General features: G+C 41.7%; 2 protein-coding genes across 8 annotated transcripts in view; one reads left to right on the forward strand and one right to left on the reverse strand.

Annotated features, from left to right (window-relative positions):
• The first annotated feature begins 132 nt into the window (after positions 1-132).
• On the forward strand, positions 133-13,935 carry si:dkey-148h10.5 (uncharacterized protein LOC107988039 homolog). Of its 6 annotated transcripts, none has more exons than XR_002473639.2 (9): positions 139-253; positions 510-546; positions 733-825; positions 1,347-1,416; positions 3,684-3,762; positions 3,993-4,080; positions 5,285-5,341; positions 12,171-12,228; positions 12,457-13,935. XR_002473639.2 is itself a non-coding variant. In XM_021604625.2 (9 exons), the coding sequence occupies exons 1-8, from the start codon at positions 249-251 to the stop codon at positions 12,224-12,226; spliced, it is 483 nt and encodes a 160-aa protein (XP_021460300.2). In that variant the 5' UTR covers positions 145-248; the 3' UTR covers positions 12,227-12,228; positions 12,457-13,935. The 6 variants fall into 6 exon arrangements, 5 of the variants coding, with proteins under 5 accessions (XP_021460298.2, XP_021460300.2, XP_021460301.2 ...); XM_021604625.2 differs by having other exon boundaries at positions 145-253; positions 730-820; XM_021604626.2 differs by lacking the exons at positions 12,171-12,228; positions 12,457-13,935 and adding an exon at positions 9,112-9,724 and having other exon boundaries at positions 145-253; positions 730-820.
• Positions 13,936-14,098: 163 nt separating this feature from the next.
• Positions 14,099-17,011, reverse strand: part of alg6 (ALG6 alpha-1,3-glucosyltransferase) — a 36,342-nt gene continuing 33,429 nt past the window's right edge. For both annotated transcript variants that reach the window (XM_021604621.2, XM_036978630.1), the window contains 2 exons: positions 16,336-16,528; positions 14,099-14,659 (listed from right to left, as the gene is read on the reverse strand). In XM_021604621.2, coding sequence (XP_021460296.2) covers positions 14,456-14,659; positions 16,336-16,528 — 397 coding nt within the window. In that variant the 3' untranslated portion in view covers positions 14,099-14,455. The remainder of the gene's footprint in view (positions 14,660-16,335; positions 16,529-17,011) is intronic.

Genomic DNA, 17,011 nt, shown 5'->3' on the forward strand with positions numbered 1-17,011 from the left:
ATAAAACAATAATTTAAAACATATATTTAAAAATAGGTATATTTAATGATACATATATTTTTTAATCAATACTATATGCGAATACTTTGATATTAAAGATAAGAGATGTAATTATGACCGGCAGATAAGAATTTCGTGTTGCTCATGTTTCCGGAGGACTCAAATTCTCTTGCAAACGCTGTACGCGCCAAATTTGTTACCATTGGACTGGGCCTTTCAGAAGTTGTTTGTCAACTATCAACAACAAAATGCCGTAAGTATCTTACTATCTATTCCTTTGTGTTAGATAACTACACATTTATCAACATTATTAATCATACAATGTAATAACTGTGCAAATTAAAGTTTGATTTGGAAGTAGTTGTTCTCGATAAACTAGCAAGCTCGCTACAGTAGCTAACGTTGTCTAAACAAGCCAGTCTGGGGGGTACTAATTAAGCTAACAGTACTATAGTTTCTAATACACACTTTCTTTCATATTTCTAAATTATCTTCACTGTCTTTCACAGAGTCAAAAGAACACTCCGAATGGAGGACAATGACAACGTGAGTTAATGTAGAATACATCAGTGATTGTCATAAGGAATTTGAGCCTAATTTACTGTATTGCTGAATTGAACTGGCAATTTGTGTGTGAGTTCTGTTCTGCATCGTAACGTTAGTGCTAATAAGCATAACCAGGAGAAAATTTAATGGGTAAATGTATTATTTGTATGTCTATGCACAAAGCAGACACCAGCCAAGAGACCTGCACCAAACAGGAACTACTCCCCATTGACTGGTACCTACCAGATGACTCCAAGTGCAGCTCCCCAAGCTGGTACAGTAAGGTTCCACATCATGACAAAGAAATGACCTCAGAAAATCAACAAACCAAAACAAAAAATATTTGTCACATACACAGTTTACAGCCAGTATAAAAGGTGCAGTGAAATGCTTGTTAGCTCCCTCAACAATGCAGTACATTGTGCAATACCAACAATAAAAGAGTAACACGTAAAAGAAGAGGTAGTATGCAGGAGCAATAAGGCACTGGGGGTGGTATATGGCCAATATACCATGGCTATGGGCTGTTCTTAGGCATGATGCAATGAGGGCACTTACTGCTATAATAAACTGGTTACCAACATAATTGGAGCAGTAAAAATAAATGTTGTCATACCTGTGGTATACGGTCTGATATACCACAGCTGTCAGCCAATCAGCATTCGGGGCTCGATTCACCTAGTTTATAAATGGTAATAATTGATAGTATTTAAATGTATAGCTTGTTCAACATCTATATAAAATGTTAATGAATTTGCATATTTTTGCAATTTCCATTGCGACATTTTGTACTTCAACAGGTAAAGCCAAAGCCAGTGGGAAAACTGCTAATTCCCATAAACCACAGGTGCCACAGACGGAAGTGGAAATGTGAGTACTGTAAATATCACGATGTCTCCATGTCCACAACAGTAATACTGCTAAGCTAGCTAAATATATACACTGAACAAAAATATAAATGCAACAATTTCAAAGATTTTACTGAGTTACAGTTCATATAAGGAAATCGGTCAATTTAAATAAAATCATTAGGCCATAATCTATGGCTTCACAATACTGGGAACACAGATATGCATCTGTTGGTCACAGATGCCTTTGGGATATGTGGGACAGTAGTGTCCCACCTCGCCAACAGCCAGTGAAAGTGCAGGGTGCCAAATTCAAAACAACAAAAATCTCATAATTAAAATTCCTCAAGCATACAAGTATTTTACACCATTTTAAAGATACAATTCTAGTTAATCCAGCCACAGTGTCTGATTAAAAAAAAATGCTTCACAGCAAAAGCACCACAAACGATTATGTTAGGTCACCACCAACTCACAGAAACACGGCCATTTTTCCAGCCAAAGAGAAGAGTCACAAAAAGCACAAATAGAGGTAAAATGAATCACTAACCTTTTGATGATCTTCATCACGTGACACTCATAGGACTTCATGTTACACAATACATGTATGTTTTGTTCGATAAAGTGCATATTTATATTTAAAAAATCTCATTTTACATTGCCGCTTTACGTTCAGTAGTTTTAAAACATGCGGTGATTGTGCAGAGAGCCACATCTATTTACAGAAATACTCCATTATAAATGTTGATGAAAATACAATGGTTATACGTGGAATTAGAGATATACTTCTCCTTAATGCAACCGCTGTGTCAGATATTTAAAAAAACATGCAATAATCTGAGTCTAGCGTTCAGACAACAAACCAGTAAAAAAGATATCCGCCATATTGGGTGGTCGACATTAGTCCGAAATAGCATTATAAATATTAACTTACCTTTGATCTTCATCAGAATGCACTCCCAGGAATCGCAGTTCCACAATAAATGTTTGATAATGTCCATTTATGTCCAAATAGCGTCTTTTGTTACGGCGTTGGGTAAATAAATCCAAAAGCTCGTTCAGGTCCAGCCGAACGTCGGATGAAAAGTTCAAAATGCTCCGTTACAGCCTGAAGAAACTTGTCAAATTAAGTATAGATTCAATCTTTTAGGATGTTTTTATCATAAATGTTAAAGAATTCCTATGTCTGTAGAAAAGCAATGGAACGAGAGCTAACTCTCTCGTGACCGCGCCTCAGAGCCTGTGGCAATCTGCCAGACACCCGACTCATTCCTCTCTCATTCGGTCCCACTTCACAGTAGAATCAACATAACCAATAAGCAACATAACCAATATCCCACTGTATCTACAATAGGGACTGAGTTACAAAAAACTACAAGCCTCAAATTTCCCACTTCCTGGTTTTGCCTGCAATATGAGATCTGTTATACTCACAGACATCATTCAAACAGTTTTAAAAATGTCAGAGTGTTTTCTATCCAAGGATACTAATAATATGCATCTATGAGCATCTGGGACAGAGTATCAGGCAGTTTACTCTGGGCACCTTATTCATCCAAGCTACTCAATACTGCCCACCTGTCACCAAGAAGTTAAAGGGAGGGACGTGGATCAGAAAACCAGTCAGTATTTGGTGTGACCACCGTTTGTCTCATGCAGCGTGACACATTTCTGGAACTGGAACATGCTGTCGCGTAAGAGAGGAGCATTTATATATTTTTTTAGTATGGAGAATTTCTGGGATCTTTTATTTCAGCTCCTGAAACATGGTACCAAAACTTTACATGTTGCGTTTATGTTTTTGTTCAGTATATAATAACGTCCTGTTTGTTGAAGATGTCTCCTTTTTATTAAGAAGGGGGATATATTTAAATTGCCACACTTGGCTGATGGTCATTATGACAAATCATAATTTAATGACAGGAGACATGCAACAAAGTGGATTCATCATTGGCCGAATTATCAGTGATTTACATAGCACTAAAAATAGTTGGATAAGAGTACTTTAAGACGAGGGCAATTTCCTTCCCCAAAGCATACCCATTCTGAGTCTGTTCTATCCATCAAGACAAGCATTAGTTTTGAATTTTATAGTGCAGTCATTTAAGAGGGATCTATTTAAATGTTACCATTCAAGTATGGTCATGACGTATTTGATAGACTAGACGTGCTGTCATTATGGGATATTATGAGAGTTTTAACTATAGCAGTTGTATAATCCTATATCTCTAACCTATGATTTGAATGTATTTAACACTTCATTTGGACATTTTAATTCATTTGGACCAGACTACATGCCATCAGCTCTAAACTGGAAGCATCAGTTGGAGCATTTGTCAAGGCAAGGCAAGAGATGAAGAAAATAGTGGTGAGTAAAAAATGTTTTGTCAAATTTCCCTATCGATGAAAAAATACATTTAGTGCGTCCATCATAGCTCCAGTTTGAGTTACAGTATATGATAGCCTTAACCTTGATTTTTGCTCTGGCATTCTCAGGTCATTGCATGCACTGTAGGGACAGTTTATATTTGATGTTAAGGAGCTGCTCACCCTTTAAATATCAATCTGAGAAAAGTGATGTATTGTTTTTGGCATCAGGCTGCAGAGGGCAGCAGTGAGCTGAAGAGTTTCTTTTCTAGAGGCTCTGCTGACCTGAAGACCGAACTGAGGAGGCACAGAGAACTTGGTCAGTGGGGTTTTAACCACTTAGTATAACCATACAGTATATGGTATGATGGCAAGGGCCATTCAATAAGCTATTGTGCAGGTGTAGGCAATTAGATTAAGCAGCAAGACGATTTTTGTCGAAGCAGATGGTCAGGGGGCCGGAACATAATTATACTGAACAAAAATATAAACGCAATGTGTAAAGTGTTGGTTTCATGAGCTGAAATAAAAGATCCCAGAAATGTTCCAAATGCGCTAATTTTTCTCAAATTGTGCACAAATTTGTTTACATCCTTGTTAGTGAGCATTTATCCTTTGCCAAGATAATCCATCCACCTGACAGGTGTGCATATCAAGAAGCTGATTAAACAGCATCATCATTACACAGGTCCACCTTGTGCTGGGGACAATAAAAGGCAACTCTAAAATGTGCAGTTTTGTCACAACACAATGCCACAGTTGTATCAAGTATTGAGGAAGCGTGCAATTGGCATACCAGAGCCGTTTCCACAGAATGTAATGTTAATTTCTCTACCATAAGCCGCCTCCAATGTTGTTTTAGAGAATTTATCAGTACGTCCAACTGGCCTCACAAATGCAGACCATGTGTGACCATGCCCGCCCAGAACTGCTACATTTGGCTTCTTCCCTGCGGGATCGTCTGAGACCAGCCACCCGAACAGCTGATGAAACTGGGGAGTAATTATTTCTGTAATAAAGCGCTTTTGTGGGGGAAAACTAATTCTGATTGTCTGCGCTTTGCTCCCCAGTGGGTGTGCCTAGCTCCCAAGTTTGTTGGGCCCATGCCCACCCAGATTTACTAAATTAAACTCATTTTGAGCTGGTGATTTTACTGTCTTTTTTTTTTTTTACCCCAAAATTGAAATCTCTACCAATTTATTATTTTTACTAAAACTTTTTTTGGGGGGGGGGCAAACAAAAATCACTTGCAGGCCGGTTTTGGCCCGCTGGCCACCTGTTGCCAACCCCTGCTATAGTGGAACTAAGTTAAGTAATACACTGAAAAAGCAACAGTCCCTAGAATTTATGTGACAAATGTTAGTTTGGTTTGTAAACTAGATTTAGTTAGTTACTAATGAATAGTTAGTTGGGCCAGGGGTTACTTAGAGCAAATACATTGTCAGATATTTTGTTTGTTACTTTGTATTTGTCAGTGTGCTTGTTGTCCAAACATTTTTATGAGATTTGGAACATATTTTCAGCATCCAAAGCAGAGTCCAGCCTTGGCGTGAATGGTGCTGGCCAGAGCCGTTTGCAAGGTACGTGCTACTCTAATTATGTAATAACATTTTAAAGTGTTTAGGATAAACAATACTTTATTGACACAATCATATCTCAGATTATTTACTAAGTGTGGTAGACGCTTGTAAACTCAGAAGAAGACAAAAAGAAACGTCCCCACTGTCAACTGTGTTTATTATCAGCGAACTTAACGTGTAAATATTTGTATAAACAATAAGATTCAACAAGTGAGAAATAAAACTGAACAAGTTCCACAGACAGGTGACTAACAGAAATTAAATAATGTGTCCCTGAACAAAGGGGATCAAAATGAAAAGTAACAGTCGGTATCTAGTGTGGCCACCAGCTGCATTAAGTTCTGTAGTGCATCTCCTCCTCCTCACCAGATTTGCCAGTTCTTGCTGTGAGATGTTACCCCACTCTTCCACCAAGGCACCTGCAAGTTCCCGGACATTTCTGGGGGGAATGGCCCTAGCCCTCACCCTCCGATCCAACAGGTCCCAGACGTGCTCAATGGGATTGAGATCTGGGCTCTTCGATGGCCATGGCAGAACGCTGACATTCCTGTCTTGCAGGAAATCACGCACAGAACGAGCAGTATGGCTGGTGGCATTGTCATGCTGGAGAGTCATTTCAGTATGAGCCTGCAGGAAGGGTACCACACGAGGGAGGAGGATGTCTTCCCTGTAACGCACAGCGTTGAGATTGCCTGCAATGACAACAAGCTCAGTCCAATGATGCTGTGACACACCACCCCAGACCATGATGGACTCTCCACCTCCAAATCGTTCCCGCTCCAGAGTACAGGCCTCGACGTAATGCCTATTCCTTCGACGATAAACGCGAATCCGACCATCACCCCTGGTGAGACAAAACCGCAACTCATCAGTGAAGAGCACTTTGCCAGTCCTGTCTGGCCCAGCGACAGTGGGTTTGTGTCCATAGGCGATGTTGGTGCCGGTGATGTCTGGTGAAGACCTGCCTTACAACAGGCCTACAAGCCCTTAGTCCAGCCTCTCTCAGCCTATTGCAGACAGTCTGAGCACTGATGGAGGGATTGTGCATTCCTGGTGTAACTCAGGCAGTTGTTGTTGCCATCCTGTCCCTGTCCTGCGGGTGTGATGTACTGATCCTGGGCAGGTGTTACACGTGGTCTGCCGATGCGAGGACGGACAGCTGATCGTCCTGTCTCCCTGTAGCGCTGTCTTAGGTGTCTCACAGTACGGACATTACAATTTATTGCCCTGGCCACATCTGCAGTCCTCATGCCTCCTTGCAGCATGCCTAAGGCACGCTCACCCAGATGAGCAGTAACCCTGGGTATCTTTCTTTTGGTGTTTTTCAGTTTCAGTAGAAAGGCCTCTCTAGTGTCCTAAGTTTTCATAACTGTGACCTTAATTGACTACCGTCTGTAAACTGTTAGTGTCTTAACGACCGTTCCACAGGTGCATGTTCATCAATTGTTTATGGTTCATTGAGCAAGCATGGGAACCTGTGTTTAAACCCTTTACAATGAAGATCTGTGAAGTTATTTGGATTTTTACTAATTAACTTTGAAAGACAGGGTCCTGAAAAGGATGTTAATTTTTATGCTGAGTTTAGCTTTTAAATAACTTTTTTTTTATGATATCATGTGCTCTGAGGAAGGTCAATAGGGCCAAAACATTAGCAGCATCTAAAATGAAAAGTGTATCAGTGCGTGGGCTCCTCTCCTTTTGACCAATCCTATAACACCATAAAACTAATAGTTGCGTTTTCTTGTCCATACATTCAGATGAGATATTTCCTGCATTGAATTGGGTTATAATTAGATTATCATAAGTTATTATTATGGTGACTTTTCTCTAGTATTCCTTAAAGAGAATATCTCTACAGTTCAAACAACTACAAAGCAATCACCCAGCCAGTGTTTTGGTAAATTGCTGAGGGATGGGGCTAGAGAAATGTAACCACTGAAATTTACAGAGCAATTGATGCAAGGACTGACCATCCATGAAATCAAAATGATAGTATTACCCATGTTTTTAGGCATGTTTTGTTTACAAACGAAGGAGTAAAACAAGCTTGTATTTTGAGTTCTGGTGGGATATGAACTAAGCTCACGAGGCATTCATAAGTTATATTCAATCAATGGGTATATGGATGTAGCAGTCACATATTTACCCTTTTTTAAATGAAGGGATAGTAAGAAAACAACATGTTTTGTTTATATGAGCTGGTTGACATGGGTGTGATGGGTTTGAATGCAGTCACATGGACAGGCTTGGGGCTACTAGGCTTTGATCTGATCTACTACTGGGGCTATTTATCACCATTTATCCACTATTCATTCAATGTGTTTGTCTGTCTCCATTTTCCAATAGAAAAACTATCATCTTTGGAGAAAAACAACATTTTGTTTTCCCAACACAAACACAATTTCCCAGGCAGAGAATTCATTTGATTATTTCAGGCACACATTATGCCTCCAGCAAAGCTATACTTGTGATCCAATCACATAATGGTGATTTGTGGGAAATGAATAGGGGGATTGTCAGGGAAGTCGGGCTTGTTTTCTGATAAGGTCGTCGAAAATTGTTTTAATTAGTTACAGTGAAGAAGCGTAACATATGTGTTGCCTTGTGGCCCCACACCAGAGGAACGTCACATTTTCTATCACATGGTGGAGCGTGAAATTTATCGGTTGTGCATAAACCCCCTTACAACAACTAAGTTTGCATCGTCAAACTAGATAGCTAGGGGAAGATAATAGCTCCTCTGTTGCCTTGAGACACATTTTTAAAGTAAACAAGCTTTTTATTCAAGACAGTGGACAAGGCGAGCGGAGCGCTGGCCCATATCTGTGCTGTGGAGGGAGCGTGAAATCCAGACCGATGATGGTGATCGTGTCATGGAGGCATGGCTCTGCTTCCCAGTGTAAACCGTTTTACTCGCTGGCTGTGGCATTCAGGCCCTGCATTCATGTATGGAAAGGTGTAAGATGCTCTGAAAAGTGTAACTGCTTTGTCAGGGTGACTGCGTTCTTCTCAACCTGCATTACATTTATAGTTCATTTTATTTATTTAGCAGTTCTGACTTCAGTTCTGACCATTAGGCTAGATTTAAGAGTGCACTCACTCAATTGCTTTAAAGTGTAACAGTCCTGTCGAATATGGTAACTGCCGTGACAGATTGTTTATGTAAGCCTGCATCCTCGAGGCTAGTATAAGTTTGTGTTTCACGGGGTGATGGGTAAAATATAGTCTTTTACAACGGTAGTAGATGAGAATGTAAATCTGACCTAATATCAGGCCTTCCCGAGGAGGTCACCAGAATGATTGATTGATAGATTTGATAAGTTCTCTCTTCTAATTAACTGTCAGCTTTTTGTGTAGTCAGTTAGTCCACAATGAATGCAGTGTCATACAAATCCGATTTGGTGATTGGATTATTCTGCCTGCACTCTCCAGGAAAAGCTGATAGGCTGCCGTAAAACAAACAAACAGTTGTAGTTAAGGGGAAAAATGCTCAATTTGGGTCAAAACAATGCAGTTCAAAGACACTCTGTTAACTAATTCACAGAACTACGGGTCATATTCTGTGGCTGGAAAAGTAGAAAACGCCTGCTGAGTTGTGTGAGCTAAGCTTCCTGTTTTCAGTGTCGACACTCCAGTGTTCCAGAGAGCGCCTGGTAAAAGGGAAAGCCCTAGGCGTCCTCCTCTGCTTTGTGACTAGAGCATGACTCAACACGGGGGGCCCCACAAGGATGCGTCCTAATGCCCCTTCTGTACTCCCTGGCCTCACACAGTTCCAACTCCATTATCAAGTTCGCTGCCGACATGACCGTAGTAGGCCTGATTACCAACATCGACAAGACGACCTACAGAGAGGAGGTAGGCACTATGACGGCGCAGTACCAGATAAACAACCTCAACATCAGCAAAACAAAGGAGCTGATTGAGGACTTCAGGAGGAACCAGGCTGGCCACGACCCAATCCTCATCAACGGGGCCGCCGCGGAGACGGTCAAAAACATAAAGTTCCTCCGTGTACACATCTTCAAAGAGCTGAAATGGGCAAACCACATGGACACCATGGTGAAGAAGGAACAGCGATTCTTCAACCTCAGGAGGCTGAAGAAATTCTGCCTATCCCCGAGGGCTCTCCCAGTGTTATTTTCTACATTGTTGAATAATAGTGAAGACATCAAAAGTATGAAATAACACATATGGAATCATGTAGTAAAAAGTATTAAACAAATCAATTTAAAAAAATATATAAATATATATATTTGACTTTCTTCAAATAGCAGCCTAGTGACAGCTTTGCACATTCTTGGCATTCTCTCAACCAGCTTCACCTGAAATGCTTTTCCAACAGTCTTGAAGGAGTTCCCACATATGCTGAGCACTTGTTGGCTGCTTTTCCTTCACTCTGCGGTCCAACTCCTCCCAATCCATCTCAATTGAGTTGGGGTCGGGTGATTGTGGAGGCCAGGTCATCTGATGCAGCACTCCATCACTCTCCTTCTTGGTCAACTAGCCTTTATACCACCTGGAGGTGTGTTGGGTCATTGTCCTGTTGAAAAACAAATGATAGTCCCACTAAGCGCAAACCAGATGGAATGGCATATCGTTGCACAATGCTGCGGTAGCCATGCTGGTTAAGTGTGCCTTGAATTCTAAAGAACTCACCAACAGTGTCACCAGCAAAGCACCATGACGCCTCCTCCATGCTTCATGGTGGGAACCACACATGCTGAGATCATCCGTTCTACTCTGTATATTACAAAGACAGTGGTTGGAACCAAAAATCACAAATTTGGATTCATCAGACCAAAGGACAGATTTTCACCGGTCTAATGTCCATTGTTCTTGTTTCTTGTCCCAAGCAAGTCTCTTGTTATTATTGGTGTCCTTTAGTAGGGGTTTCTTTGCAGCAATTCAACCATGAAGGCCTGATTCACGCAGTCTCCTCTGAACAGTTGAAGTTGTCTGTTACTTGCATTTATTTGGGCTGCAATTTCTGAGGCTGGTAACTTGAAAGAATGTGTCCTCCTGCAACAAAGGTAACTCTGGGTCTTCCTTTCCTGTGGCTGTCCTCATGAGAGCAAGTTTCGCATTGAGGAAAGAAATTCCACAAATGAACTTTTAACAAGACACGTGTTAATTGAAATGCATTCCAGGTGACTACCTCGTGAAGCTGGTTGAGAGAATGCCAAGAGTGTGCAAAGGGTAGCTACTTTGAAGAATATAAAATGTATGTTGATTTGTTTTTTTGGTTACTACATGATTCCATGATATGTGTTATTCCATAGTTTGTCTTCACTATTTTTCTACAATGTAAAAAATAAAAACCCTTGAATGAGAAGGTTTCTAAACTTTTGACTGGTACTGTATTTGTATTCTTGTTTCATTCACTTCTTTTTGACCTGCACTGCTCGGAGCTTGAGAATTTCACTCTACCCTGCATTTACATCTCGACCCTGTGCATGTGACTAAACTCACCTCATTGTTACCTGCGCCGTGTTGAGAACACCAGCTCTTAGATCTGGGCTTTGAGACTGACGCTGTCTCAGGGGCCAAGCAACGCCTCAAACAGCGTAGCTCAGTACAGCGCCAGGCCACACACTGCCAAGACAGTGGAGTCAATTGACAATATTTGAACTTTGATATTATAACCTCTGAACCCGCTCCCTTTCTCTTCTTTCTTCTACGTGCCTGCTGTGGTGTTGCGCAGCACTTACGGACATTATTTAAGTTTAGCAAAAGTTTCGGTAAGCATTCTGGAGAAGTCACTTTTTGTGAGCAATCAGGGTTCAGGCAGACATAAATCCACAGGGTTGTCCAGGCATTACAAATACCCCAGTAGGGAGGACTCCTGCCTGTATGTGCTGATGACTACAGAATTGTAAAGCGAAGGCCATAATAATTCTGAGGCAAGTTTCCCTCAGCAGAAGGTATTGATTATTTGTGTGTGGTGAGAGATTTGGAAAATTCAATTAAAGGAGTTGTGCAAAGGATTCGTAAATTCTCCCTCCGACCTGTACAGAGACATTTGTTATGATCTAAATCAATGTTGCACTTCACAATATATTTTCTTAGAAGCATAAAAATAAATAACATGTAAACAGATCTGCTTACTACAGAATTACATTTTATTTTCTCAAAAGCATTTAGTCATGGGCAACCCACTGACACGCGCACATCTTCTGGGCAGTAACAGATTTTTATTGCCATTTTTCCATAAGAAAATCCTATATAATGTGAATTTTGAGGTGGGAAAAAAGGGGGAGAAAGGGGACTGCTCAGCAGTATAAAAATTGATCAGGCCATAGATGGGTCCATGTTGGGGAAGATTTGTATGTCAGCACGGCAGTAATGGGGTGTATTAAAGACAGGATTTCTTAAATGTAATCAAAGCGCTGGGGTGGTTTTCCAGGGCTAAGGCCCAGGCCTCACCACGATCTAACACATCAATCCTCTCATCAGACACATGGCACCTGCTTGGGAGGAGTGTTATGCTTTTTGATTAAACACACAGCTGTAATTAAAGAGCAGTGATATAAATTATATTACAGACTATTTTGGTGACAACTGAAGCCGGGCTGCACTGGTGCAGCCTCAGACTACGCATTCCTTCAGATGTGATTTCAGTCGTTTGGATTTTGTCCTCTAGTGAAAAATTATTTTCAAAAATTCCACCTCTGTTGATATTAACTTTTAATCAATTAGGCAAGTATTTAGTAACATCTGTATTTCACTTGTAAATCAAACCACTTAAGCCTACAGATTTACCTGTTTGTGAATGGCAGTGCTCTGAGAGAAGTTAATACTGTATTCTCTAAATTATTCATTTTCTCCACAGGCGTTGTCCAGACTGGCAGCTCCTCTGATTTCCTGAAATCCATAATGGCCTTATAAAGGTACAACGACTCAGATGGAGCCTATAGCTTTGTCTTTATGAATCGAGTTTAAAGATCCATTATACTGTAACACATTGTTCAATTGTCATCACACGTTACTTGTTTGTTTCCTCCTAGTAGAGCTACATGAGTCATTATGTCTTCCTATTGAGTCTGGTGAGATTGCATTACTGTGTAACAGACAGCAGGGTTGCACTCATGGTTTCCCCTCTGACGTCCCCCTTGTAGGTTTCTGCTTAGGGAGCCCCTCAACTCAACTCTCAACAGACCGACGGCAAATGGAATAGCAGCTCTGCCTTCTCTCACGTGGTGGTGTACATGTTTCCTCTTCGGAGACGGCTGGGTGATGAATATAGAATCTAAGCTGTCATTTGTGAGGCAGAGTGATGTCTTGGAGGCTGCCTGTCAGTCATTGGGGGGAATGTGTCAAAGTAAAATGCCTTAGACATCAGACAGGTTTACGCCGAACCCTCACCGCTGACAAATGTTGACTCTACAATAACTGCCGCTATACAGTGCTGAGAAAATGTTCTTTCAGTGAGCGAACGCCCTCGTCCCATTAGACCTGATGCTATATGAAATCCACCCCCACCATGTCCTCTAGCTACCTTGAAAGGTGAAGGAAACTGGAATATAGGCTCTGAGAGGCTAGTGCACACACACACTTCATTCTTTGGCTCTTTATTTGGCTGTGCCAGGGAAAGCAGAGGGCCTCTTACAGCCTGAGACCTAAGCAACAGCTGGTGTGCACAGACACATTTCCTATTTCTGCCCAAGGTAGATCATGTAACTCTCACTCTATCAGCCTTGCAGGCCGTGTGAAGGACAAAGCGAGCACATCCATAAACAAAACTAATGTTTTCATACGGGCCCTCTGGAGGTAAAAGAGGGGACCCTTGGCGGTCTTACACCCGCCACCTCTCCCGCTACTTCAACCCACCTTCTCCACCTTGCCTTCTACCCCCATCACCTTAGACCTCTACCGCACTAACCCTTTCCTCCTAGAGGGTCCCACTCTCCCTGGGTCTCACCCCCCCCCCCCCCCCCAGCGCTCCACTCTTCATTTGACTGTGGTGCATGAAGCAGGTGCGGCAATGATGTTACCTGTGACTCATCCTCCCTGTCCCAACTGACACATACATGTTAACACTGGAGCATCGGTACATTGCTGCAAGCAACCCATCTGTTTAGATACTACCTTCCTCCCAGTCGATCCACAGTAGTCATTTTAAAGCCACAGGCCCCTGGTTGTCCCACCCTTCGTATTATAGGATGCAGGGCCAGCGGCTGCAGATATACAGTGTAGCAGCGGCCCTCAGTGACCCGATAACATTTATAGTAGTAATGGATTTTTTTTAATGGCTGTCATTAACTCACAGGCAGAGAGGGGAAAGATTGCTTGTACTGTTTTTTTTCCTGTGGTATTTCAGCTTTATGACATTATGTTCAGATATGTCATCTTCCATCATCCTTGTTTGAGGGCCTGTCTGACCTGCCACTACTTTTTTGTGTTGAAATGCATAGCCCTTTTGTGCTTTGTGGACTCCTTGTTTTCCAATTGGCTCATTAATCCCCCCTCCTCTCCCCTGTAACTATTCCCCAGGTTGTTGCTGTACATGAGAATGTGTTGAGTCAACTTACCTGGTAAAATAAAATTGTCTAGGTGTTGTAATGAATTTTTCAGCTAAATTAAATGGTTGGAAGACATGGTTTGGCTCATTATTGTCTGGCTACAACATACCGCAACACTGTTACAACCAGTGATTGAGCTAGCTTGGAGAAGATGGACACCGAGGATTTTATTGAAACTGCTTTTGACAGATCGAGTCTGTGCTGGCAATATGGCTGTAAAATAAGGGTTATTCAAGAATTCATATCAGGTGATTTTATTTTAAGACAAATAGTCTATTGGTACAAAATAAATGTAATGTTGTTACATACATTTGAAAATATTGAAAAACAGTAAAGTAAAAAATAATCATGCTTGATGTACATAATTAGGCATTGACAAAACAGCAACCATTCATGTTGACAGGAGGGTTCTCTAGAGAATAAAGATTCTAAATGATTGGCCCTAGACTGGTAGTTGGTCCATGGGCCTTATTGCTAATTGACTGAAGCACTGTGCTTAGTTAGTTTTTCTGTTGGGTGGTGACCACCCAGTTCTGTTTTTTCCACCCTTATAATTACTCAGTTATCATCTGGTCTCTACCTCCCTAATCATTACTCAGTTACTTTTCTTCTGGTTCTTCCTCACAGATTGTGGTGGCTCGGCTATCTGGACAATGTTGAAGTAGAGGAGGAGGCCCAGGAAGTGTAGGTAGGAGAACACAGACACCAGGAGGGGAAACAAATCAGGCAGCTGGGCCGGAGGGGCCAAAGCCACGCTCATAAAGCTCAAACCAGCCATAGCCGTGATGGAGAAATAGAACTGCAGGAGAGATGGACAGAGAGTTCAGTTCATTCTTTTTCAAGGGAGTTGAGCCATCACAGGATATGAGACAAGTCCCCCCCTCTCAGCCCAGAAGTGGGGCTCAAAATTCGATATAAATTCCAGTCAAACCAGAAAGTAAATTTGACAAGGGATTCAAATTGATAAATTAAGCCCATCTAAATAGATAATTAAAGTATTTCCTTGGCCCAAGTCAATCTATTCTACTAGACCAGACTGAAAAACATTTTTTTTAGACCTCACATGACCATCCCTCATCACAAGCTGACGTTTATTTTAGTCCTGACCGGTGCGTCCAGAACGGAAAGGCAAACAGTGTTAGTAGCAGGATCAACATGAACATGTCTATTTGGGACCTGCGGACCCAGGGATCAGTGAGGGTAGGCGTCGTAAGCACCTCCGTATGAGACCAACCCCATGAAACCCTAGCCCCATCACTGGGCCTCCTTATTTACGCCTCTTGTGTAAATAAATGTATCTAAGCAAACCTGTGTTAATGACTCTATAAAAAGACACCTTCCTTCTGATCTCACACAGCTCTGTCTGGTGGTGGTGTCTGGCTACGACCCCATCCCATACCCTATAGAGTGCACTACTTTTGACCAGGGCCCATCCTATTCTATAGAGCTCTATGAGGCCTCTGGTCAAAAGTAGTGCAGTATATAGGGAATAGGGTGCTATTTGGGATCCCCCTGCCCATATGTCACTAAAGGAGGGGAGGGTGCAGAGCTGGCCGGGGCCAGGCACTTCAGAGATGCCTGTAACTTAAATAAGTGATAAATAATATTTGGGGCCTGGCAGTGACTTTCATCTGGCAGGTAGCCTAGCGGTTAAGCGCGTTGGGCCATTAACTGAAAGGTTGCTGGTTTGAATCCCAGAGCCGGCAAGGTGGAAAAAATCTGCCACTCTGCCCTTGAGCAAGGAAGATAACCCCCAACAACAACTGCTCCCTAAGCACACATTTCGGTTGAATGCATTCAGTTGTGCAAATGACTTGGTATCCTCTTTCCCATCCCAGACAGCCTACACAGCTTACAGTACAGTGGCACATGATCTTTATTTATACAGTTGGAGAGATATCCATATCTTCTCACGCTGATGCCATTCAGGTTAGAGCCGCCGTGCTCCTGGATGTAGATACCACTTAAGACTATTAGAAACACCAGTCATAGAGACAGGCTGCTATGAAATCCCTCTGACAACAACCTGATTGCCAGTTAATAGAGGACCACAATGGAAAGTCTTGACTTTGTGTATATAATACTGTCTTTTTTTGCCTGATGTGGCCTCTTTGTGTATTTAAAATGGTCATAAAATCTAAATAAGCTCATCTCCCTACTTACGTGTGCAAGGTAAAGGTAACTAGACAGACAACATTAACTATCTTCCTGGTAAAGCAAACTGGGTCACACTTTATTTGGATAGTCTGGATTTTTCATCCTCATACGATCTGTTGATAAGGGTTATGGTTAGGATAACGGCGAGGGTTAGTTGAAATGTTACTGATTAGTCTGTAGAGCATCTACAGATGTACTATCCAAATAAAGAGTTTGCTTTGCAATCTGATACATTTCTTGCTACGAATAAAGGATGACAGGCATATGGGGTAGTGCAATGTGAAAGGGAATTTGTTTACACCACCAGGCCACACTTACTTTCCACTTGGTGACTCTGCCGAGGTCCATGCGGGGCATGCAGATGAGGAGGCGGCGGTAGGGCCCCAGACGCAGCTTGTCCTCTGAGCAGTGCTCAAGGGCTGAGAGCAGGTAGATGGAGAAGAACAGGAAGGCCAGGGAGGTGACCACGTACGGCACCAACAGGCCATCCTTCAGAAACAACGGCAGCATGCTGCAGAGGGAGGGGAGGACAGGGAGGGAGAGAATACAAGAACAATGTAGCCTCAAACACAGCTGTACTAGGGCCTACTTAAATCCAACAAAATCCCATCTATTCATTGGCAAAACAAGCTAAAAAGATGTTATAAATACATACTTCGCCAATCCAACAAACCCAGTGCATTCAGATGCTCTTATAATAACTGCTTAAGCAACCATTTGACTAAATTATGCAACTATGTCTTCAATTTACCCAAACAAGATGTACACTATATACAGTGTATTCAGACCCCTTGACTTTTTCCAAAACATTTGACGTTACAGCCTTATTCTAAAATGTATTATTGTTTTTCCCCCCTCAATCTACACACAATAGCCCATAATAACAAAGCAAAATGTTGTTTTTTTAAAACATTTTTGCAAATGTATTCAAAATAAACTATCACATTTTACAAAAGTAGTAACATCTGACAAAACTATCTAAAGACACTGAAAC

The sequence above is a fragment of the Oncorhynchus mykiss genome, chromosome 5 (assembly GCF_013265735.2).
Source record: "Oncorhynchus mykiss isolate Arlee chromosome 5, USDA_OmykA_1.1, whole genome shotgun sequence".
NCBI classification, from domain to species: Eukaryota; Metazoa; Chordata; class Actinopteri; order Salmoniformes; family Salmonidae; genus Oncorhynchus; species Oncorhynchus mykiss.

Excerpts from the sequence above, each read along its gene's own strand:
- si:dkey-148h10.5 (XM_021604622.2), top strand. Across the intron at positions 547-729 it reads GAATGGAGGACAATGACAAC|CAGACACCAGCCAAGAGACC; the intron begins GTGAGTTAATGT and ends CTATGCACAAAG. Across the intron at positions 821-1,346 it reads AAGTGCAGCTCCCCAAGCTG|GTAAAGCCAAAGCCAGTGGG; the intron begins GTACAGTAAGGT and ends GTACTTCAACAG.